This window comes from Emys orbicularis, chromosome 1 (genome assembly GCF_028017835.1).
Source record: "Emys orbicularis isolate rEmyOrb1 chromosome 1, rEmyOrb1.hap1, whole genome shotgun sequence".
NCBI classification, from domain to species: Eukaryota; Metazoa; Chordata; order Testudines; family Emydidae; genus Emys; species Emys orbicularis.
In genome coordinates this window covers 229,405,949-229,429,571 of record NC_088683.1, presented here as the reverse complement: position 1 = coordinate 229,429,571, position 23,623 = coordinate 229,405,949, and the positions used below count along the sequence as shown (strand labels likewise).

The 23,623-nt window shown below is 45.1% G+C and overlaps 1 protein-coding gene across 1 annotated transcript in view; it reads left to right on the top strand.

The window, feature by feature from the left end:
- The window catches only part of REPS2 (RALBP1 associated Eps domain containing 2), a 146,325-nt gene that overhangs the window by 109,952 nt on the left and 12,750 nt on the right, over positions 1 to 23,623 (top strand). The window contains exons 15-16 of the mRNA XM_065415348.1: positions 7,401 to 7,462; positions 9,130 to 9,210. Of these exons, the coding sequence (XP_065271420.1) occupies positions 7,401 to 7,462; positions 9,130 to 9,210 (143 nt within the window). The remainder of the gene's footprint in view (positions 1 to 7,400; positions 7,463 to 9,129; positions 9,211 to 23,623) is intronic.

Here is a 23,623-nt window from a genome sequence, read left to right as displayed (position 1 = left end):
TTCAGCGCTGCTACTGGCAACCGGAGAAGAGAGAGTGCCCCTTACACTAGGGAGATGCAGATATGTGGCTGCACCCCATGACGTCTTCGCCTTACTGGATCCAGAGTCTCTTCCTCCATTCAGTCCTTCCACTTCCAGAGAACTCATGTCCCTGCCACGGGATATACCTATGGTACTGCCTCCTCGCATGTGTTATGCACCGCTCTATCGGCACCAATGGTACCACCATTGGAACCAGAGTCCGCCTTTTCCTCTTCTGATGAAGTGGAACTGGGGGAAGAACTGTCTACACCGTACCACTCCTATGCACCATCACATAGACTGACACCCATGGGAGCAACTACCTCCTCACCTTCCCCAGAGCCACTGGTGCCCCATGCCATGGGGACTCCTGCAACCTCCTGTTGATCCTGCTTATTGGCCACATTGGGAGCCCTGAGCACAGTATTCTCCTTTGGAGCCCACCCAGTCTGCAAGAGTCGCCACCTGTTTCTCCCCCCCACCTCCCCTGAGGGATCCATCAGGCATGCCCATGGGTCAGATAGCGGAGGAAGAATTTTATACCCCAATTCTGGAAGTTCTGCTGGAGCCAGCTAGATTCCCATCCTCATCGCCGGACGAAGCTGTGACTACATCACCCCTGTCCTTACTGGATAACTTCAGACAATTTCAAGATCTTTTACAGGGCGTTGTGGGGGGAACTCCACATTCCTCTGGAAGAGATCCAAGACTATCAGCATAAGCTTCTGGACGTTCTCCATACTTCGGGACTGACCAGAATAGCACTACGATCAACGAAGCCATACTGGAGCCAGCCAGGACACACGTGGCACACTCTGCCACATGTACCGCCACCCTTAAAGGAGCAGAGAGACACTACTGTGTCCTGGCCAAGGGCTCAGAATTCCTCTTCTCCCACCCAGCTCCAAACTCACTGGTATTTCAGGCTGCTGCAGAAATGGCTAAACAACAAACACCCTCGAGCCACACCTGCGGACAAGGAAGGGAAGCGTCTGGATCTACTGGGGAGAAAAGTAGTCTTTTCCTCCAGTTTACAATTCAGGACAGCCAATTATGAAGCATTGTTGGCTCAATATGACTTCTTGAATTATACTAAATTAGAGGAATTTGCTAAGACTGTGCCTGCTTTCAGACCCTTGGCAAGGAAGGGCAACTCATAGCCAGAACTGCCCTACAATCCACAGTGGATGCAGCTGATGCTTCCTCCAGGGCCACGGCTACAGTCATCGTGATGTGTAGAGTCTTGGCTTCATGCTTCTGGTTTTTCAAGGGAGGTCCAGAACACAATCAAGGATCTCCCTTTTGGTGAATCACATCTCTTCAACCTGAAGACAGATGAGTCTTTGCATACACTAAAAGACTCTAGGGCTACTCTTCGCTCATTGGACATCTACACTTTTGCCTCGAAATGAAAGTCCCACTGCCCGTCATCCACACAGAGGTACAGGTCTCCACAGTTTTACCAACATAGACCCTATGAACCTCCATGCAAGCGACAAAAGATCCAAAGGTCTCATTTCCCTGGCCCCCCCCTCAGGCTTCAGTCTCAAACCCAACCCAAACCAAGAGGTATTTTTGATGCGAGCTCTTGATGTGAGCTCGAGAGCTGCCAACCACTGAGCCTAACACCTCACGACCCTTTGACTCCTTTCAGGGGTTATCTAGCACTCTTTTTCACACTCAGAGTGCAATAACAAGGGACAAATGAGTGCTGAATATCATCCGCCCTGGAGATATGATCAAGTTTGTAATGCTTCAAGACCCTTTGCCCCATCCCCCTTCGGGGACCACTCTTATGACAGTTTTCTCACCCAAGAGCTGAACACCTTATTACAACAAGGATTGGGATTAACAACTTCCCCTTTTGAACCAATGGCGTCTTGATCCATGTCCCTCCTCTCCATGAAGGTCACCTTTTTTGTTGCTATCACTTCAGTGAGAAGGGTTGGGGAATTCAGAGCTATGATGGTGGACCCGCCATTTACAGTATTCCACAAGGTTAAGGTCTCCTTACGCCTACACCCAAAATGTTTACCAAAGGTGATCTCCCAGTTTCAAATTAACCAATCCATTCACTTACCTGTTTTTTTCCAGAAACTGCATGCGTCTGCAGAAGAATATAGACTCCATTCCCTCAATGTCCGATGAAGTTGGGTCTTTTACCTGCAGGGAACAAAAACAATCAGGAAGTCCCCTAGACTGTTGTGGTAGCAGAGAGAATCAGGACAGGCCATATCCACCCAGAGAATCTCCAAATGGATTTCTGGCTGCATTAAACTCTGCTACCAGCTGTCGAACCTACCTCCCACCACAAGGGTAGGGCTTCACTCCACTAGAGCTGAAGCAATGACCACGGCATGTGCCTCTCATAGACATATGTAGAGCAGCCACATGGAGTTCTGTCCATACATCTGCAACACACTATGCCTTGGTACAGGACTCAGCAGTGCATGTCTCCTTTGGCACGGCGGTTCTCCGCATGACCCTTCCATCCCCAACCTTCCACCCTCCTCCAACTTAGGTCCTGCTTGTCAGTCATGCACAATGGAATATAATAGGGACCATCACTCAAAGAAGGAGAGGAGGTTACTTACCTGTAACTGGAGGGTCTTTGAGATGTGTGGTCCCTATCTGTATTCCACTTCTCGCCCTCCTTCCCCTCTGCTTTGGATCTGTCAGATTCACCATGGAAAAGAAACTGGAGACATGGTCAATTCGCCTCACCCTTTGTCGCCTGAGATGGGAAGCACAAGGTGCATGCATGGACCAATGGACACTACTTTCAAATTCTCCTTCTCTGGGCATACGATGCGCATATGTAACCCTAGTGGAATACAGATAGGGATCACATATCTCAAAGAACATCCAGTTACGATAAGTAACCTCCTCTTTTCCAGTTACTTGCTGCTGTTTTCTATGAAAGAAGCCTGATATTTGTGTTCACCATGGAAAGAACTGTTTGCTGTGCTAGTTTATACTTCCAAAGTACACACAATACCATCTTTAACAGTCAGAACCCAACACCGACAAACCCTATGTAGACCAATTTCCAAGAAAGGCTGTCCTTCCGGGACAGCTGCTGAAATGTGCAAAAATGTATTTGTTTTATAGCATGCTCCTTTTTTAGGGGAATGATACTTGAGAAGGTCCAAGTCAATATCACCTGTCATTAACACTCTTTTCATTGCCCTTTGGGAAAAAACAGAGCATGGTTTTTATAAGAAGTTATTACCTCTTGATAGTCAGCTGACTCCAAATCTTCTCTGGCAATTGTACTAACATAAGCATGATTTCCTTCTAACAACAGGCCATAGATGTTCTGAAACAGCAGGGATTTTATGAATATTTCATGAATAGCTTAAGTTAGAATTTGTAGGATTAAAAAAAGAGGAAACTGGGTCAAATTCGCATGGTTAAGTATCTCACTAGCTTAAAATACTAAACTCTGAAATGTGGCATATTTTAAAAGCTGAAATAAGATGCTCTGTGCTGTACTTGAGCACTTCAGAGTAAAGTAATTTTAATAAGGAAGGTTGTGTGGACCATTCTGGCAGCGTTGTGTGGGTGCCAAGTACACGTTCTGAGCTTGGGAGCAACTTCAGAACATGCTTTCCCTGTTGGGCAAACTCATTTCCTCTGTATAGAATCTCATCATTTCTCTGGGGATCAAGTGTATCACTGGGATACAGTGATGAGTGTTGGGGATACAAAATGCACACTAGATGCTGTATTCTCTGGAGCAATGTTGAGGTTAAAGACAGCACAGGCGCCACCTTCCTCCTTTCCCCAGGGGTGCTCAACCTCTGCTCAGGCCCTGTCTCCACTCCACCCTTTCCCCTAAGGCCCCACCCCTGCCCTGCCTTTTCCCGCCCAGTTGCGTCCCCTCCCCCAAGCGCGCCCCATCCCCTCTCCTCCCAGTGTCTCCTGCACGCTATGGAACAGCTGATTGCGGCAGGTGGGAGGTGCTGGGAGGGAGGGGAAAGAGTTGATTGGCAGGGCCGCTGGCGGGCAGGAGACGTTAGGGGGGAGGTGGGGTAGCTGACTGCCAGTGGGTGCTAAGCCCTGGAGCTATTTTTTTTTCTATGGGTGCTCCAGCCCCAAAGCACCCACGAGTCGGCGCCTATGAAAGACAGCTCTGGCATGAAGAGGAGGTGAGGAGCCTTTTTTGTACAAATGGCTATGAGGGCATGTCAGAGGTAAACAGAAAATTAGTAGGCACAAGAAGTGGGCCAAATTAGTCAGAAAGTTAAAGGAACAACCGAACACAGTATGCAGTACCAACGACCATTGGCTATGAGTACTGTACTCCATCACTGCCTAGTCCCATGAGTTTGGATTACCTCGCCAGTCCTGCCACTCATACTGTAATGTCCTCTGTAGCTTTAAGTTCTGGCTCCCACAGCATAATTGTAAGAAATAGTCTCAACTGGAAGGGACTGACCTATGGTGATTTTATTACCTTGTTATTGAATGGTGCATATCATGATGTTAGTCTAACTAAGAGTTTCCCTAGGCTTCAGAAATTGCTCCTTTCTTGCTTTTGTGGTGTGAGCGATCTGATTTCTCAGCACTCAGTGCACAGTATGATCCAGTGGATAGGGCACGGCACTGGGAATCAGATAACCTGTGTTCTTTAGTTGGCACTGCCACTGATCTGCTGGGTGACCTTGGGCAAGTCACCTCAGCTCAGTCTCTGTCTTTTCCATCTGTAAAATGGAGATAACACTTCCTTTCCTTTGCAAAACATTTTGAAGTCTGTGGAAAACCATAGATGATGATATTCTTATCATTCTCCTACCTCAGGCAATGTAAAATATATTCAGATTTTTCAGTTTAATTCCTAAGCATGACTCCTGCAAGATTTCCCCAAGATAAGTTCATCACTTTGAGCATATGCAACCATCTTGTACATAGAATGTGTGTGACTGACCTGGGGAACTTTTGTGTCTGAACTAGATTCCACTTGGAGTAGGGACTATTAGTCTGTACTTGCCAGGCACACTGTCAGCACTCAATAAACAGTAATAATCAGGAATCTGGGGTAGGGAAGGGAAGGTTTCTCACCCCTCCGCTCCCACCCAAAGACTAGTTGGGTGGATGAGGTGAGTGATGACAGATGAAAACATCACAGCTGTATAGTGGCTTTTAAAAAATCTAACTAAACATGGTGTGAAGGGTTCTAGTAACTTAATCTTTGCCCGTTTGGATATTTTGTGAATAGTCTTTTATACCTTCAGTATATAAGCGGCTTCCCTAGGTAGCCTAAATTAGGATTCAGTAGTTCTGCATCCCTGTTTGGCACTTCTTTGTTTTTTCCATCTTGTGTGTCACACACCTCTTTGGAGCTGTAGTTAGCCAATTCAACTGTATTCAATGTTTTACCCATGCATTTTTACATGAACATCTCTGTGTACTTGGGTCCAGATTTTAAAGCAATTTAGGCATTGTTGCACTCAGCGTTGCAATACCTAACTGATTTAGGAACTTGCATCTCATTTTCAAAAGGGATTTAGACACTTAGGAGTGTAGATCCCATTGTTGCGTCGCTGAGTGTAACAACGCCTAAATAACTTTAAAAATCTGGGCCTTTGTGCTTTAGATCCTCTTTTTTATTTTTTATTATTTTTAAGGAAACGAACAGGTTTGCATTATGGAAAACTTATGGACAATTTTATATCGAATGCATTTTAATAAGTTAAATGGTTATGCTGTAACAAAACTTGTAATGGTCTATGTGGTCTTTTAGAATATGGATATAACTAAACACAAATGTGTATATATAACCCCTTGTTTAGCACTATTATAGTAAAAGGGCTGTTTTATTTTAATTGTTGGTTTAGTGCTACATTTTAGGTTTTACAAATAAACACAAATCTGAGATAGGCTGACTCGTATTTTTTCAAAGGCAAGGAAGGTGGGAAGGCTACGCAGCATAGGGGCCTCTAGAAGGGAAAATCAGTCGAGACTTCCATCAAATTCACTTGATATCTATGTGTTAATCTAGTCCTCCTTATCACAGCTGCCTTTACAAAGCCTCATCTTCCCTGCAGTTCTGCCCTGAGATGGGTTTTACGGATTTAACGAGAGCCAGATTGAGAATTATAATGGATGGCCCACATGGTTGTTACCAACTCAGTTCACTGGCTCAGAATGAAAGATCGCATGATGTTGCTTTGTTAGATTACCCAAGGGGCCCAAAAGTGACTGTTAAAATATTTTTTCCCTTCAAAAAAACCCAAAACAAATCAAAGCTAAAACTGATCTCTGTATGCTTCACTTAAGCATCCATTCTAATTCCATGGGAGATATTTTCTTCTCTGACTGGGCTTTGTGACTTGTCAGAGTATTTTATCTTGAGCAAACCCTAATGTCTACATTAGTACACTGCATTAGTTTTTTAAAAAGGCAATAATGTTAATGACAAAGAACAGAGTCCTAAAAATAAGTAGACTTTCACCCCAGCTCTGTACTTTAACTACAGTTAAATTGTTTTAGCTGCATGCAGCTGACTGTATATATCTTTGTGGCTGACTGAATATATCTTTACCTTTTATTTTAACAGTAAGCTTTTTATAGCATTTAAATCTCTGGTCTTTTTCAGAGGGTGTGCTGTAGCAGGAAGAGGTTTCAAACAGTGTTTGCTCAGATTTGTTTTCAGTAAAGACCCAGGTTGATTTTCATCATTAAAAATGTTGAAAACCACCTGTTCACTGACAGTCAGCAGAGAAAATAGTCTAGTTCCAAGGTTTTCAAACTGTGGGGCACGCCTCCCTGAGGGGATGGAGGAATGTTCGGGGGGGGGAGGGGTGAGTGGGGATGCCAAGTGTCTCGTGCCAGCACTGTGTGGCGGGGCCCAGGCCAGCTCTCCCAGGGCCCCCTCCTGACTTACCTCAGCGGGGCTCCCAGCCTCTGGGTCAGTGTAAACATCTGCCGCAGCCATACCGATTTCTGTGCCCATCAGCCTCTGCGCCCAGCACTCGCTCTGCCCCCAGACCCAGTGGCACATGCCTTCCCCCACCCTGAAAACCTGGGGGGGAGGGGCAGAGGGACAGGTATTGGCCCTGCCCTAGTGGTGCAGCCTGGCTGCAAGGTAGAAGCGGCCCACTGCTGAGGAAGCCTTGGCTGTGCAATTGGTAAGTGTCTGTGTATTTGAAACTTACAGGTGTAGGTAATTTAATTAAAAGTTGGCATCAAGGTCTCTGTTAGGTTTATGAGTAGGCTATCAAGCATACTTTTGCATGTGTCTATTTTTGTCTGGGTTGGGGGGGTGCATCCAAAAATTGTAACTCAAAGAGGGGGCTCAGCTCAAAAAGTTTGCAAACCACTGATCTAGTTTTTAGTTGTATTAGTTAATTTTATTTGTTTCTCTCTCATTTCAGCTGTGAAGTCAGGTTGGTTACCACCACCACCTGCCCTGCCCCCTAGGCCTTTTGTATCACAGGTATGTACAGAATTTCAGTATGTGGATAATTGGTGTACAGTGGTGATGGTTGTTTTTATACTGTGGTAATAAATACATGCAGGCTTGGATATCTAACCATTCTCATTATAAAGCTAATACTCATCTATAGAATGCTTTACAATGTCAGGCTTTTTGTGTATGGATAACGTTAACTTTGTTTGGTCTGTCTATCCAGTATGCCATGATGTCGTATTATTGACTCCTTCCAGCTCATCGTTGTGGAGCTGGGTATGTCCAGTAGAAAACGTTGTAATTTACAAGCTGTGCCATAAGGCTAGCCTGATGGTAGTGTTTGCTATCTGGAAGGCACAGGTTTGATTCCCAGCCTATTTCTTGCTTCTCAAGCTGTAAATGCTGTCAAGGCGGCAATGCAGGGAGCAAATGCATATCACATTATGATATGTTACATATCAGTGTGAAAAGTCATGCTAAAAGGAAATAAGTCCCACGTTAGCTACATTATTGAGTGGCATGCTGTGATTTACTGACTTTTGGTTCATCAGTGTCACACAACCATTGTGTAAAGCAAATGGATCTAGGGTGACCAGATGAGATGAAGAAAATTTCAGGACACCGGGGGCGGGGGGCCACAAAAAAAAAAAAAAAAAAAAAGCCGAGTGCAAATTGTGTCCCGACCAGAGATCGGTCGGGACACGGGACAAACAGCTAAAAATCGGGACGGTCCCGATTTTATCAGGACGTCTGGTCACCCTAAATGGATCTAATCATGAGCAGTCGTCCCAAGGAATGTACGATGTGTAGGTTCTTCAGTTCATAAGGAATGATGGATACGCAAAGGCCAGTTAGCTCAGCAAGACCTATCATAGTGATTGCATCTTCACCTCCTTGTTTGCCACCTCTCTTAATCCTCTTTTATAAAAATGTCTGTCTAGCTGTTTTACTCATTTATACCATTGGCTCCAGTTGGCCTTACATGGCAATTTATTTTATATGTTAATCTTTCAGATGAGATGTAGAACTGAGTCCCTGACCACTGTGGAGCTAACATTCCGACTCCCCGTAAAAAGTGCATTGGCACCTTTGAGTCGACCATCAGCAGTCAGGACTTCAGTTTTAAGTCTCAAATAAAAGTCAGAATCTCCAGCAGCATAGTGCCCCCTAATTGGTAGGCTGGGGCATGTGTTCTCTAAAGGGAAGGTGGCCATTTGCTGGGTCACAAACAACAATTCTCTCTCCACCCCCTTCTTCCCTAAATTATCTTTGGAATTTGCTAAATTCTTCATTTGGAGGATTATATAGATTGCTGCCTTAAGCCTTCTTTGATCCAACTACAACCTTAGTGCATTCATCAAAGCTTTGCTTTGCCTAATCTCCTGTAAGTCGTGTCTATTCATCGCACCCCCTTCTACTCTGAATTATTGCTTCCTGCCTCCCTTATATCACTGCCATCATCAGCTGTACCCTTTCACTGCATCTCCATCTCCATTGTACCCTTTCACACTCAAAAGTCTTACAGTCACCGCTGTCTGGAAAATAAACAAACGAGCAAAACAAAACCCTTTTCTTGAGGATCAAACCAGTGCTCAGGTAATACTTTTGCTAATTGCTTATTTTCTCTGCATGTGATAGATTTTATTCTCTCTGACCATGCAACAGGAGAGACTCATATGTATTTTCATATCCAGCAGGGTCCTCACCATGTCACAAATACCGAGCCTGTTGCCCAGGCCAAATCCAGCTATGTAGAATTCAGACTAAAGGAACAGGTACGCTCTAAAATTGTAAACTATAATTCCCATGTAAAGTTCCTAATGCTTTCTTCTCTCCCATTACAATACGCTATTCCTTGCAAAATACATAGTGTTGGAGAAACATATGACACTTTACTTTTAAAAATTATCAGGGGTTGGCGGGCGTTACAGCAGGGTTTTAAAAAAAAGATATTTCTACCTTCTCAGAATACTGTTATTTTGACTTCGAATTGAAAAATAATTTTAATAATATTTTAGACCATGTCAGCTGCATCCTTGCTCACATCTTCTGTGCCTAGTCATCAAAATGTGCCTTTAAATGGTCAAGATTGTATATAGAGGATGGGGTTCATAATTCAACTTATCTGATCCTTAATTATAGCAAGCACAGCTATAACAAACATATGGATTACATTACCCAAATGGGGCCCTTGACTTAAAGAGCATGAATAAATTCAAGCGAAGCCAATCTGTTTTCAGAATAGAGACAGGATCAGGAAGAACTGAAGTAAAACATTGAAACTGGCGTGACATACTCGGCTTTTACCTGTTTTAGGACTTATCTTGCTCTTCTTAAATTTCTGTTTCAACTAATTTTCTACAGTGTTATTGGAAATTCTTTTTATTGCCTTAACATTTCAATCTCCATATATAGCTAAGCACCCTGAATCACAGATGTAGTTTGGGAATGAAATGTGTCCCAAGTATTTTAAGGCTGCCCTGCACCACTTGTGCATGCTTATGGTGTGATTATTTTGGCATTGTTTTGTAAATCAATTGATGGAGTGTAGGAAGAGGGAAACAATTTATTCTGAAGACTGGAGTTTTCCATGGATGACTGAGAGGCAGCTAGGATTGGTTAGGTGTTTAGAGTATGTGTTCCCTGCACAGTTAACCTGGGTGATTGGCACCCACCTTAGCCTAGTCCAGGGGGAGAGTCCCCACAGGAAAGCCCCACCCACGTTACTGCATCCTCGCTGTTTCTGCATTCACCCATGTGTGTCCAGGAGCATAGCCCATGGTTCTTTGTGTTGAGACTTTCTATGATTCTTTCCAGGTCAGTTGTGGGAGAACTTTGTCCTTCAGGGGGAATTGTGGGAAGGGTTTGAGGACTATCAGTACTTGAGTGAGTTAACTGGCATTCTCACTGCAAAGTGAGAGGGTTCCAACCCAAGTGAAAGTGGAGCTCAGGTTCTAATCCACCCCACAGCTGTGTAAACTAGTCTGGGCTTAAAGACTCTCCAGACCTGTCCAGAGGTTTTCCTGTGTAGATGGTAGGGGAATGTAGGCTAAACCTAGTAAGAGCCCAGTTTAACTGTGCAGTTAAGACATACTCATCGAATGAAATTAAGGGATTCACTGGACTCCAGGTACTGTTGTGCATCAGCAAGTTATGGTAGGATAGAAGTTTAGCAATTATATTTTAATTGGGCAGAAGCTCCTGTGCGAGAGTAATCAATAACAATGTAGAAATGGAGCTTTAACTTTGGTCCTGTACTTTTGTAGTTTTCAGAAATTGTTTCAGCTTTTTTGTTAGACTTCCCTCTTCCTGCCAGTACTTCCTAGGCAGCCAACCTCACTATATTATTGAAACAACACAGTAATTCATAGCACTAAAAACTTCTGGTTGTGTCAGAAATTCATTACACTGTGCCCACATCCAACCCACCACATTATTTATTGATTTATAGTTCATCTTAGCTAAATGGTGGATAAGCAGGTTTGGGCCATTGGGCGGTTATAGCCCACTTAATAGCTTTGGGCAGATATAGCACTGGTATCCTCAACCCTGGTCCTGCTTTCCAGGCAAAGTACCCTGTTTCCTATTAAATAAAACCCATCATGGCTGGATTAAGGCATAGGGTTGCCAGGTGCCTGGTTTTCGACCGGAAAGTCTGGTCGAAAAGGGAACCTGTCAGGGTCCAGTCAGCAGTGCTAACTGGACACTAAAAGTCCAGTTACTTGTAGTAACCGCCTCTGCCGCTGGGGGGCGGGAAGAGCAGCTGCTGCTGCTGCTGGAGCCTGGAGGAGCATTCAGCAACAGCTCCCGCAGAGAGAGGTTCTGGCGGCTCCCTGGTCCTGCCCCGAGCGTTGCTCTCCCTGCCCCGTCCTGCCCCACTCACTCCTCCACCCCCAGAGCATGCCTCTCCCTCCCCCAGCCTGCCCCAGTCACCCCCCCACCTCCGGAGCCTGACTCTCTCTCCCCCATCTTGCCCCAGTTACTCACCCCCAGAGTCTGGCTCTCTCTGTCCAGCGCCTTGCCCAGTCACACCTCCACCCCTAGAGCCCTGCTCAGCTGGCAGGGGGAGGGGGATGGAAAGAGCAGCGAGCGACGGTAGGATGGAAAGAGGAGTGGGCGGAGGGCCTCGGGGGAAGAGGCGGAGCAGGGGGCGGGGGAAGTTCCGGCACTCAGTGTCCGGTTTTCACAAATTAGAAAGTTGGCCACCCTACATAGGCACCAGAGGCCTATGTCAAGGACCTCTGCTCCTGGAGTCTTGTGATTACATCTGAATCTCAGTTCTTTTTTTTTTATTTTTTTAAAGGAAAGTTGCTAGATTTCATAGTTGTGAAGAAAATTTTGAAATTGTATGGGCTATGGCCCCCCAAATGTAACCGATGCAGAGATGTTTGCCTGAATCTGCAGACAGCTTGAAACAACAGCTCCAAGTGATGTGCACTGTCCCATGCATCAAAATGGCTTGCGGCTCTGGGTGCCCCCGACAAGGCCAACCCAGCAGAGGACTCTGCATGTAGCAGAAGGAGAAGAATGCAGCAGGCCTTGCCCACCAACCAAAGCAGATATACCCTGGTTATTGGGGTAAATATTAGTGGTGGTGTGTGGGGGTGCTGCTGCCACTCATGCCTCTTAGGAGGCAGAGGGGGCCCATCTTGCTTCTTCTCTGGTGTAGAAAGGATCATCGTACTGCTGTCGCTGCCTGGGAGGGGAAGGAGGGTTCTGTTATCACTTCAACTAGGGAAGGGTGTGGCTGGGCACAGAGCCATGGGGGCAGAGCTCTGGAAGTGTTTGCCAGAGCTGTCGTTAGGGCACTGCATTGCCTTAAACTGGCCTTGTTCCTCAGCCCCTCTCTTGGGCCTAAAGGAGTTGGGAATGTTGTCTTCGGGTGAGCTAATAATGAGGGAAATGGCAGCTGGGTTTGTTCCCCAGGACTCTGTCACTCGTAGCCCTGTAGGTAAATTTGTGGGTGTGCATGCATCCTTGTCATCTGTCTATAGAACTTGAGGATGTGGTTGATTAACCATGCATATACTTCTTCTTGACTTTCCCTGAGGAACTACTGTAACCCATGTCCTCTGTGAGCTTATCTGTTGTCAGAGTCTGCACTGAGTCCAATCCTCATCTGTATCATTTCACACAATGGACCCCTGTTTCAATATAATTTTCACCAACATTTTTCCTAATGCTCTGAAATCAATCTCAGTGTTCCTGTGGTAACTGCAATAAATAAATTTGCCTTTCATCAGTGCTTAGATACTGTAGTGTAGAGAGGTATCCAAGCTATTGTTTATGGTCTCTTAATCCAGTTTACAATCCACATCTCTGTTTTCCTCTGTAAGCCAATTTGAATTAATTTTTCCTGTAAGATTTTGTGAAACACAGTATCAAATGCTTACTAAAATGCTTACCTTCATTCACTGATATTGTGTTTCTGTATTTTTTAAAGGCAATCCAAGTTTGCCCAAGTCACTGTGAAAGTTTGCTGGAAAGACTTTTTAATAGAAGCAGCAGAGAGTCCTGTGGCACCTTATAGACTAACAGACGTATTGGAGCATGAGCTTTTGTGGGTGAATACCCACTTCGTCGGATGCATTCACCCATGAAAGCTCATGCTCCAATACGTCTGTTAGTCTATAAGGTGCCACAGGACTCTTAGTCTGGATCTGCAAAAAGCAGCAAACACGGCTACCCCTCTGATTTTTAATAGAAGTAGATTTACACAAAGGCTAGTCTTCTGTTTTGGCTAATAAATTATTTTGAAGTATTTTCCATCTACAGATCTAGTGTGTTTCCTTCTAATATTGGGTGTATATAGTTCCACTGCTATCTTGTATAATACCCAGTGGTGGTTTTTGTACATACTCCTCCTGCAACATTTTCTTAGATATAGGAATAAACGTGTTTTTCAAATTTTCCTCCTTGTGTCTACAGCTGATAACTCGAAGGATCAGTAATTAAGGAGGGATGGAATCAGTCTAACTAGATTGTCCAGTATCTACTGCTCTAAGCTCTTTGGGCCTGGGCCTGTCTCTTTGTTCTGTGTTTGTACAGTTCCAAATACAGTGATGTCCAGGTCCAGAACTGGGGCTCTTAGGCACTACAGTAATACAAACAGTTAATAATAACAGAAGGTTAGGGAGACAAGCTGGCCAGTGTATACAAACAAAATGCATGTTATTTAGTGGCAGCAGGGATCCATGCTAATAATGATGGAGAGTCGGGATGAAATTATTAATCAACTAAGCAAAATAACAATTTGTAACAATATATATTTACAACTGGAATTGACTTTGAACGCACATGAATGAGATTCTGTTTGAACTGAACTGAGCACATGCACCCAAAGATTAGATAGGGCCCATATTCTTTTATGTAAAACAAAATAATACCTTATTACAGTTGGCTTTTGGGTCTACAGGAGCTGGTTTCAACAGCTGCATAGTGTGGGGGATTTATTAGCACATTAATGTTAATAGGAATTATCGAGGTACACTGAACAGAAAATAGGTGTTCAGGGTTTTATCCAGAGTCAGCTAAATAAATGCAGCATATATCACACTTAAATTAGCACTCCTAACTTAAATTGCACTATACTGGTATCTTCCACTGCATAAATCACTATACATCTCAAGTCCTGCATGTACTACATGAGGGGAGACGTGGAAAATGAGGGACTATATATCTTGGCTGAAAAACCAATTATTCCTAGCCTCCTCTCCTATAGTCTGGTTTACAAAATTGTTGGTTTTGTAAATTGATGCTGATTCTTCTGTAATTTATTTTTGGAAACTTGATTACTATTTTCACGTTTGTACTGGTGATTTCGGCACACATTGATTAAAAAGTATACACTCACTCAAGTGAATAAGAACATAAGAACGTCCATACTGGGTCAGACCAAAGGTCCAGCTAGCCCAGTATCCTGTCTTCCGATAGTGGCCAATGCCAGGTGCCCCAGAGGGAATGAACAGAACAGGTAATCATCAAGTGATCCATCCCCTGTCGCCCATTCCCAGCTTCTGGCAAATTCTTTAAAATAAATGGAATAGTTAAGAAGTCGTGAGCTGCAGAGCCTTAAAAGATTAAAATCTTGAGTTTCTAATACGGTATTCTGTAGACTGAAGGTTAGATTGTGCAACCCTTATAAATGTTTGGTAGCCTTTCTTCACCTTGGGAAGCACTTACTCAATGAGGTTAATTTGATTATTATATCACTACGTTCTCACCAGTGTAAGTAAGGTTTACGCAATCTAGCTGTGAAAGTATAAATTATTGTTATTTTCCAGTAGCATCTAAGGGCCTGATCCAAGTTGCTGGAAGTCAGTGAGAGTCTTTCTATTACTTTCAGTGGGTATTGAATCAGAACCTGAAGGTCGCAATCAGATTGGGGCCCCATTTCAGCAGGGACTGTAAACATAGACCAGGGATGGGCAAACTTTTTGGCCCGAGGGCCACATCTGGGTATGGAAATTGCATAGTGGGCCATGAATGCTCATGAAATTGGGGGTTGGGGTGCAGGGGTGGTGAGGGCTCTGGCTGGAGGGTGTGGGCTCTGGGGTGGGCCTGAGGATGAGGGGTTGAGGATGCAGGAGGGTGCTCCGGGCTGGGACCGATGGGTTTGGAGGGCGGGAGAGGGTCAGGGCGTTGGGGCATGGGAGGGGGTCAGGGGTGCAGGCTCTGGGTGGCGCTTACCCCTATGCGTAGGAGCCGGAGGGGGGGACATGCTGCTGCTTCCGGCAGCCGCGCAGAGCGGGGCAAGCCCCCTACCCCACTTCCCGGCTGGAGCTCAAAGGGCCAGATTAAAATCAAAATTAAAATTAAAATAATATGCGGCCCCTGGGCCGTAGTTTGCCCACCCCTGGCATAGACAAAGAGAGTTCACAATCTTGTATCTGTAATTTTTAAAAGCAAAATAGTTGAAAAAATATTTTTCTAATTTTACTGCTGAGATCAGGATACCATGTATCTGTTGGAACTGCTCATGACATCACAAACCCTAAATCAGTGCAGATCTTTTCTCAGTAGCTGTGATAACATCAGTGCAAAAATGGATCCTGAACACAAGGCTTGTCAGGAACAGTCAGTAACGAAAAAAACGATTTTCAATTATTTAATTTGAAATGAGTTACATTTGAAAACTGAGACATTATTATTTTTACAACTGTTAGAACATTTAGATCTAAAAATGTAGTCTGGTACTGGATAATTCCTTAAAGTTTTCACACTATTCCTTTTTTAAACGTTAACAAAGATATCTACTATCTAACCCTATTCACAGACTTCGGTGCTTCCTTTAATCAGGGTCTAAATAATTATTAATCAACTATCCAATTACCATTGAAATCAATGAGTCATTCTGCTGAATTTAATGGTCTTTGGAACCAGGCCCCTTCATGTGTGATAAATAAGAAAATGCATTCCATTTTAATACTACCAGAATTAACTACAGAGCTGTCAACAGGATAATCTCTGTGAGGGTCCCTTGAATGTGGAATTCTTTTCTCCCCCCCTTTGGTTCCAAATAGCCCAAGTCTGCTGACCTTTAGGGGATCTAGCATGACCTATCTGTTCGCCAGGGCCGGCTCTAGGCACCAGCAAAACAAGCTGGTGCTTGGGGCGGCACATTTTTAGGGGCGGCATGGCCGGTGCCAGAATGCCGCCCCTAAAAATGTGCCCCGGCCGCCCTAGCTCACCTCCGCTGCCGCTCGCGCGCCGCTACTCACCCTCCCTCCCAGGCTCTCAAGCCTGGGAGGGAGGGGGAGAAGCGGCGCCTGCGCCGCGGCCACTCGGAGTCTCCCCCTCCCTCCCAGGCTCTCAAACCTGGGAGGGAGGGGGAGATCCCGAGAGGCCGTGGCGCGCGAAACAGCCGTTTCGCGCGCCGCTGCTCCCCCTCCCTCCCAGGCCTGAGAGCAGGGCTGGGGATTTGGGGAAGGGGCGGAGTTGAGGCGGGGCGGGGGTGCGGGTAATTAAAAAACAGGGGAGGGGGGGGGCGGCCAAAATTGTTTTTGCTTTGGGCTGCAAAAATCCTAGAGCCGGCCCTGCTGTTCGCACAGGCATTCAGGGAAAGTAAAGGCATTGAGTGAATGGGACAGAATATGTTGATTTGTTTCTATTATTCTATTGCGGCTGTGTTTTTGTTTAAACATTAGGCTAATTGGCGTGCTTTTTTATATTGAATCTTGATGACATTTGTGCATGTGATTGTAAGTGCTGGCAGGACATCTAGAGCTCTAGATAAGTACATTTTTGTTTTAGAAATCAAAAGGAAATAATGTATTGAGGTTATGGCAACCTAGTACTTGCATACGGAGTGGTACAAGTAGAGCGAATCTTTTCTTACATTATTAAGTCACAGTAAACCCTTTTTTTAGCCTGTATATCCAAACATTGTATTAGAAAAAAGGAATTGTTTTATAAAGGATTGATACAGTCCACCCTATTTGCTGTGGGTTAACATATGGTGTATAATCAATGTGTTAGATGCTAAAGAAGACTGTGACTGTAATAAAACTATAAATCGTCTGTAGTATGAAATATTCTGCCATCTGTCACTTTGAATACAATACAAGTGGATTATCCTCCTCTGTCAGGGGAAAATTATATCTTAAATCCAGAATAGCCAGACCAGAAAAATAAAAAGGGTTTAAAATGATAGCGACCAGCACATTTAATAAGTTATTTTGGGGTTCAGTGACAGATGCAATGAAACCTTTTCTAAAGTGGTTTCCATAGGGAGACAAATCTCTTAAATTAAAAAAAAAATTAATTTTGTATTTTGCTGCAAAAATTGTTTAAATGAGAATCATATGCCTGTGTCTCTAACAGAGTGCACATGCCCCCTTTCAGCTTATATTAATATGGTTCTGTGAAAGTGGAGTATTAAAGCAGATTGTTAATGTTTCCATCTGGGTCCCATGCATTACTTGCAGTTGGGTTGAACATTGTGGCCACTTTGTGCATATTTACTGCCTTTTCCCCAAACCTTATCACCAACTCTCAGATAGCTTTTTTTAAAAAGCGCTTATCAAAATTTCAGGATTGCACAGTGCTGAGAAAGCAGTCAGCACACTAAGATCTTGGCAGCTTGTTGCATTTGCATCCCTATAGGTTTTCTTTCTGCCTTATCACTTACAGTTTTTGTAACAAGCTGTAAAAAGAATTGACAGTTCAATGTGGTATATACCAGGCTCACCGAAACTGAAGGGAGAAGGCTTGGTTTTTTTGGAAATAGCCTTTAAACAGAAAAATTGGTTTGAAACACAAATATGTGAACATTTAGAAAGGAGAAAAAGCTGCCCCTCAAAATTAATCTATTTATAGGTGACAGAAGGGTATAATTAGTATCCTATAGAGTGTAAAGCATGAGTAGTCCACCTCACCTTACAGATAAGCTCTTCTGCACTCCCCTCTTTGTAAATTGAAGAAGTGGCACTATAAGTGATCAGCATCGGGTGATCCTGTGAATGCTGAATACAGCACTCCTGTAAGTGTTGGCAAGATCAGGCCCTCCATATGTATTTCTCTCCCGCAGAAATGTTTCAATATAACTGAAATATGAAGTGTGTTATCTATTTTGCTTTGGAAGGTCAATCATGCACTTCCTTGTAGCAAAGTGCAAAAATCTGTGTATAATCCTGCTTTGCTTGAGGAGTGAGGACCGGAACCTAAAAACAAAAATGAAATGTAAAATAATGTAATTTTTGCATTTATCTAAACCTGTCATCTGAGGACTTCAAAGTACTAAACAATTAAGCAAGTCTTGCAACAACCCATCAGATAGATGTTGTTACTGATAACAGTAGAGAGGTTATTATGGCTGACTGGCCCAGGGTCACAGAATGAAGTAGTGAGTGTCTGAATAAAAACCAGGGGCCCTGACACTGTCCTCTTCTCTGCCCATTAGGGAAAACTTAATATTGGCTGCTGAGCTACAAGTTTGATCGCTCAGTAGGAGATTGAGATCTGAGCCTTGCTAGTACATTCCTCTAGAATGGAAGCTTCTTAGGGCATGGCTACACTTGCAAATGTAGAGTGCTTTGAGTTAAACCAGCCTTCGGAGAGCGCAGTAGGGAAAGCGCTGCAGTCTGTCCACATTGACAGCTGCAAGCATACTGGTGTGGCCACATTTGTGGCACTTGCAGCGGCATTGGGAGCAGTGCATTGTGGGCAGCTATCCCACAGAGCACCTCTTCCCATTCCGGTGCTGTGGCTTGTGGGAAGGGGGTGGAGGGTGCGGGGCATTCTGGGTCCTGTCCCAACGCCCCGTGATGCATCGGTTTGCATCCCAGCAATCCCTTTGCTTCCATCCACAATTGGCGCCATCTTTCAATGTTTTTTGTGCTGCGCACTCTGTCTTCCCTTTCGGTTTGCGGGAATGGAGCCCGAACTGCTGAGGAATATGCTGACGAGTCTCGCCAGCACATCACGTTTGGCAGTCGAGTTATTCTTTAAGATCCAAAGTGACAGTGAGGACTCCGACGATGATATCGACTTGAGTAACGCATACGACACGAGATTGCTTGTGGCATTCACAGACATGCTCACCACCATGGAATGCCGCTTTTGGGCTTGGGGAAAAAAGCACTGAGTGATGGGATCACATCGTCCTGCAAGTCTGGGATGATGAGCAGTGGCTGCAGAACTTTCGGATGAGAAAAGCCACTTTCATGGGACTGGGTGCTGAGCTCGCCTCCACCCTGCAGCGCAAGGACACGAGATTGAGAGCTGCCCTGCCAGTGGAGAAGCGGGTGGCTATTGCAATCTGGAAGCTGGCAACTCCAAACAGCTACCGATCGGTCGCTAACCAGTTTGGAGTGGGGAAGTCCACAGTTGGAATCGTGTTGATGCAAGTTTGCAGGGCCATTAATCGCATCCTGCTCAGAAGAACCGTGACTCTGGGTAACGTGCATGACATTGTGTCTGGCTTTGCACAAATGGGTTTCCCTAACTGCAGAGGGGCGATAGATGGGACGCATATTCCAATTCTGGCACCAGCCCACCTAGCTTCCTCCACCTCCTGCCTTGTTGGACTAGGCTCTGAAGTGTCCATTGGTGGTATTCAGAGTGGAGGTGGGGTCACCCCCAAATATCGCATCCAGCTCTTTGTAAAAACGGCAGGTCGTGGGGGCAGCACCGGAGCGGCTGTTTGCCTCGTGAGCTTTGTGGTAGGCATTCTGCAGCTCCCTCACTTTAACCCTGCACTGTAGAGCGTCCCCGTCATGGCCCCTTTCCATCATGTCCCTTGATATCTGCCCAAAGGTATCGTAATTCCTACGGCTGGAGCGCAGCTGGGACTGGACAGCTTCCTCCTCCCAAACACTGATTAGGTCCAGCACCTCGTCATTGCTCCAGAGTGGCTAGAACAGGCATTGTGGGACACTTCTGGAGGCCGATCAGAGTGCATTAACCGGCCAGGGCGTCCACACTGGCGCCACAGTGCTCCAGTGGGGGCGCATCAAAGGTTATTCCATTCGCCGAGGTGGAGTACAGGAGCGCTCTAGCTGCGGAGTCAGAGCACTCTACATGCCTTGCCAGTGTGGATGGGTCGTGAGTTAGAGCGCACTGGGCTGCTTTAATGCGCTCTAACTCACAAGTGTAGCCATGCCCTTGTAACCCCCTGCTTGGAGGGTAAGAGTATCCTCAGAAAATATGAATATGATGTGCAGCTGAGGAACATAGGAGGAATATCTCTTTGGAATATGAACTGCTGTACATTGGTCTGGGTGAGCAGTAAGGCTTTTGAAGAATTTTGAAATAGAAGAGTATGTTAATGTTAGTCTTTTGTTTAGTCCTTTATTACTCTTTCCCAAAATAGTATAGTCTTAGGCCTGGTATACACACAGGTTTTGTACCACTATAACTGTGTCAGTTAGGGATGTGATTTTTTTTTTTTTAAACCAAAATAGTTATACTGGTACAACCCCTTGTGTGGACGCAGTTATAACAGTATAAAGATGCCTTATACAAGTATAGCTTATATATCCGTCTAACTGCATCCGCACTCAGTATATTGCAGTGCTTTAATTATACCAATGTAGTTAAAGTGGTGCTACTTTCATGTGTAGACAAGGCCTTGCATTTAAGTTGTAAAGTGGTGCTTACATGCTGAAGACTTTCAGACTCTACAGTAGAAGACTGAAGTCTTTAGCACCAAGGAAGAATTCCTCATACCACAGAGTTGTAAAATCACATGGGAAGCAAGGAACTTGTTGCTCAGCTCCCGAATGAAGGAGAGGTGCCCAGGTATTCACTGATGAGCATGGTAAAAGAGCTAGAATGGAATAGAATAGAGGGAGCACACCTCACATTGCTTGTCAGTGATCACCTTCTCCCCGTGCTCCATAGCAGCTGCTCAGACTGTCATTGTGACATATTCTGGAGCAACTGGCACTCAGCCCACAGCAAGAGAGACAGGTGCAGGTATGTAGGGCCCAAAGGTGAAGGCAGTGAAATGAATGGGGGGGAAATCCCCTGCCAAAAGAAAAAAGCTGTCATTGTAAATGCCACACTGTTTCTGAAATAACTTTAGACCAGATCATTCCCATGTAGATGAATACCTGTAGCTGCTTCTTGTGGAGTATCCTCTGCATTCTTTTACTGGGGAGAGAGAGATTGCTACCTCCATGAGGAAAGAGGTCTGGCTCCAAAATCCCATGAATCCCCTCAGGTCTACTATGTCTCTGGTATTGCCCAGGCCGTCCTGACTGTTATCTCTTCGCTGGATCTTCCTCAAAGGGGAAATCCCCAGCAGAGGCAGCTCATGAAAAAGTAACACACCCGTTGTCTGTATGACTATTCCTTTAAAATCTGAGTGGGACCAGTGAGGGGAAATGCTTTTGCTGCTATATCTTATACCAGTTCCCCGAACAAAATAAGTGATACTGGTAAAAAGACTTTATTACTGGTATAACTGCTTCCACCTTAGGGCTTTTGCTGGCATAGCTATGTTGATTAGGGGGCCGATTTTTTTTCATACACCTAACGTAGCTATGTTAGGAAAACTTTTAGGTATAGACCAGGCTTCCTTTTTATAAGAGGAAATGGAAAGTTCAGAAGAGTTCATACACGCTGCCTCCAGTGTAGCCTGTTGTCCGCCTGCCTTGTGAACCGGGGTGAAAGTAAAATTTCTCTCTTACCGGTGGGGGGGGGGGGGGGGCAGCTCTTCCCCCCCTCCTCCCCGGAAGGGGCAAGGCTGGGGGGGTCAGTGTCCCTCAGCCAGCCCACCCGCACCCCCTGGGGCTCCAGCAGCAATTTAAAGGGCCCAGGGCTCCGGCCACTGCAGCTACCCGCAGTGGCCGGAGCCTCAGGCCCTTTTAAATCGCCAGCCCCTGGGTAGCTGCTCCTTTTGCCCCCACCCCCATCGGCGGCCTCGGGGGGGCAAAAGGGGCAGGGATGTTAAAGCGCTGCTGCGGCAGCTCTTTAAGCAGGGTCCTTTTGCTGCGGCAGCACTTTAATGTTGCTGCCCCTTTTGTGCCCCCCCCCCCCCCCCCGCATCGGCGGCATTGACAGTAGGAACCTGGCAGGGCTGCTGACAGCCAGGGGGGTGGGGGGTGGGCAAAAGGAGCAGCAGCACTTTAAAGTCAGCGGTATGGGCCGGTACAGGCAACCACTTTTTACCGGTATGCCGTACCGGCCTGTACCGCCTTACTTTCACCCCTGCTTGTGAATGAATTCAGAACCATCAGATCAGTCCCAAGCTGATGAATATGCATGCATCTCTTGTGCGGACTGTGTTCTGAGAAACACAGTAATGACCTGTTCTAAATACCACTAGGTGGCACTTTAAGGACACGACAACCAGTGGTTGTATTCATTTTACATCAGCTCCTGTACCAGAACTGATTCCTTTCTTTTATAAAATCTGTGTATGTATTTAACCATCTGACCTCTCTAGTTAGCCGTACCCAATTGTATTGTGAGATCCGCATTCCACACTGGGGTATGATCCTCATGATCACAAATGAATAGGCAGGGCGGTACCAACACCAATGGCTTTTGACAGCAGCGAATAGTACAATAGAAATGTAACCCTGCAATCACTGAAGCTGTTATTCTAATGGGTGGCCCATGCCCACAGCACTCAAATAGCCAATAAACATAAAAAATGCTGTGTCATCAGATTGGCAGGAAATTCTGAAATCTTTTCCTTTAGCATTGGCATCAACACTTGGTTCAATATTTGCATCTGATAGTGTCCAAAACTTGTACTTTTTTCTTTCCTTTTACAAATATTATTTTAAGTAACATTGTTCTGCTGTGAGGCCTTTCTGTTTGGATCAGTTTAGTTGTAGGTTGGGATGGTCAAAGGCAGCCTAACTCTGCTCCCATTAACTTCAGTGAGAGTTTTACCATTGACTTCAATGGGAGCTGAGCACTTTTGCAAATCCCAACCTGTGTGTGTGTGTGTGTGTGTGTGAAGGCAGTCGGTGGCGGGGGGATGAGGGGAGTAAAGTGCTGTAACTTTGCAACTGAAGTATGATCTTTTTTGTACCTGCCAAAATCTAATCAGTAGTCAGAACCAAATGGTGCTTCTCTGGTTATCTCTTCCTTCCATCTCAAACTATCCTCCTAGAATCTTTTACTTGATTTTTTTCCTGCTTCCTTTCTCACTCAGTTACATGTGGTCCCCTTCCGTACATTTCTTCTGAGCAGGGGGACATACCACATGGCTCCCTCTGGGGCCATCATCATTGGTTTTTCTCTGTGAATCAACCCTTTATCAAAGGAATGTGGGTGAGGGCGGAGATTTTCATTCCCCCAGTGTCCAAATTCATTGCCTCCGTGATGCATTTGAGCTCTGCTGTCCCAAGATCATTCATTAGAATTTATATGCCTGGAGTGCCTGCCCGATATGCTGTTGCCAAGCCACTGAAGCCTGTGTTTTGGTGCTGAATTTCTTTGTTACACAAGAAATGGTTCTGGAAAGTAGGGAATCTATTGTTTTTCACTGGATAACAGAGAGACATGTTTTATTAAGAAAAAATTAAATCCTTGATTTCAGTGATTCAGCAGAGTGTGCCCTTCCCCCCCTTTCATTCCTCTGTATGTCAGGAGCCTTCAGTTATTATCTCAGTCTAGAAATACCTGGAAGGTTTTTGGAATCAAAATGTTAGTACACATATTAGCCCCCTGGCAAATTCTTTTCAGCATTGGTTTGCAGTTCAAATGTACCATACTTGAAGGAGGAAAAGG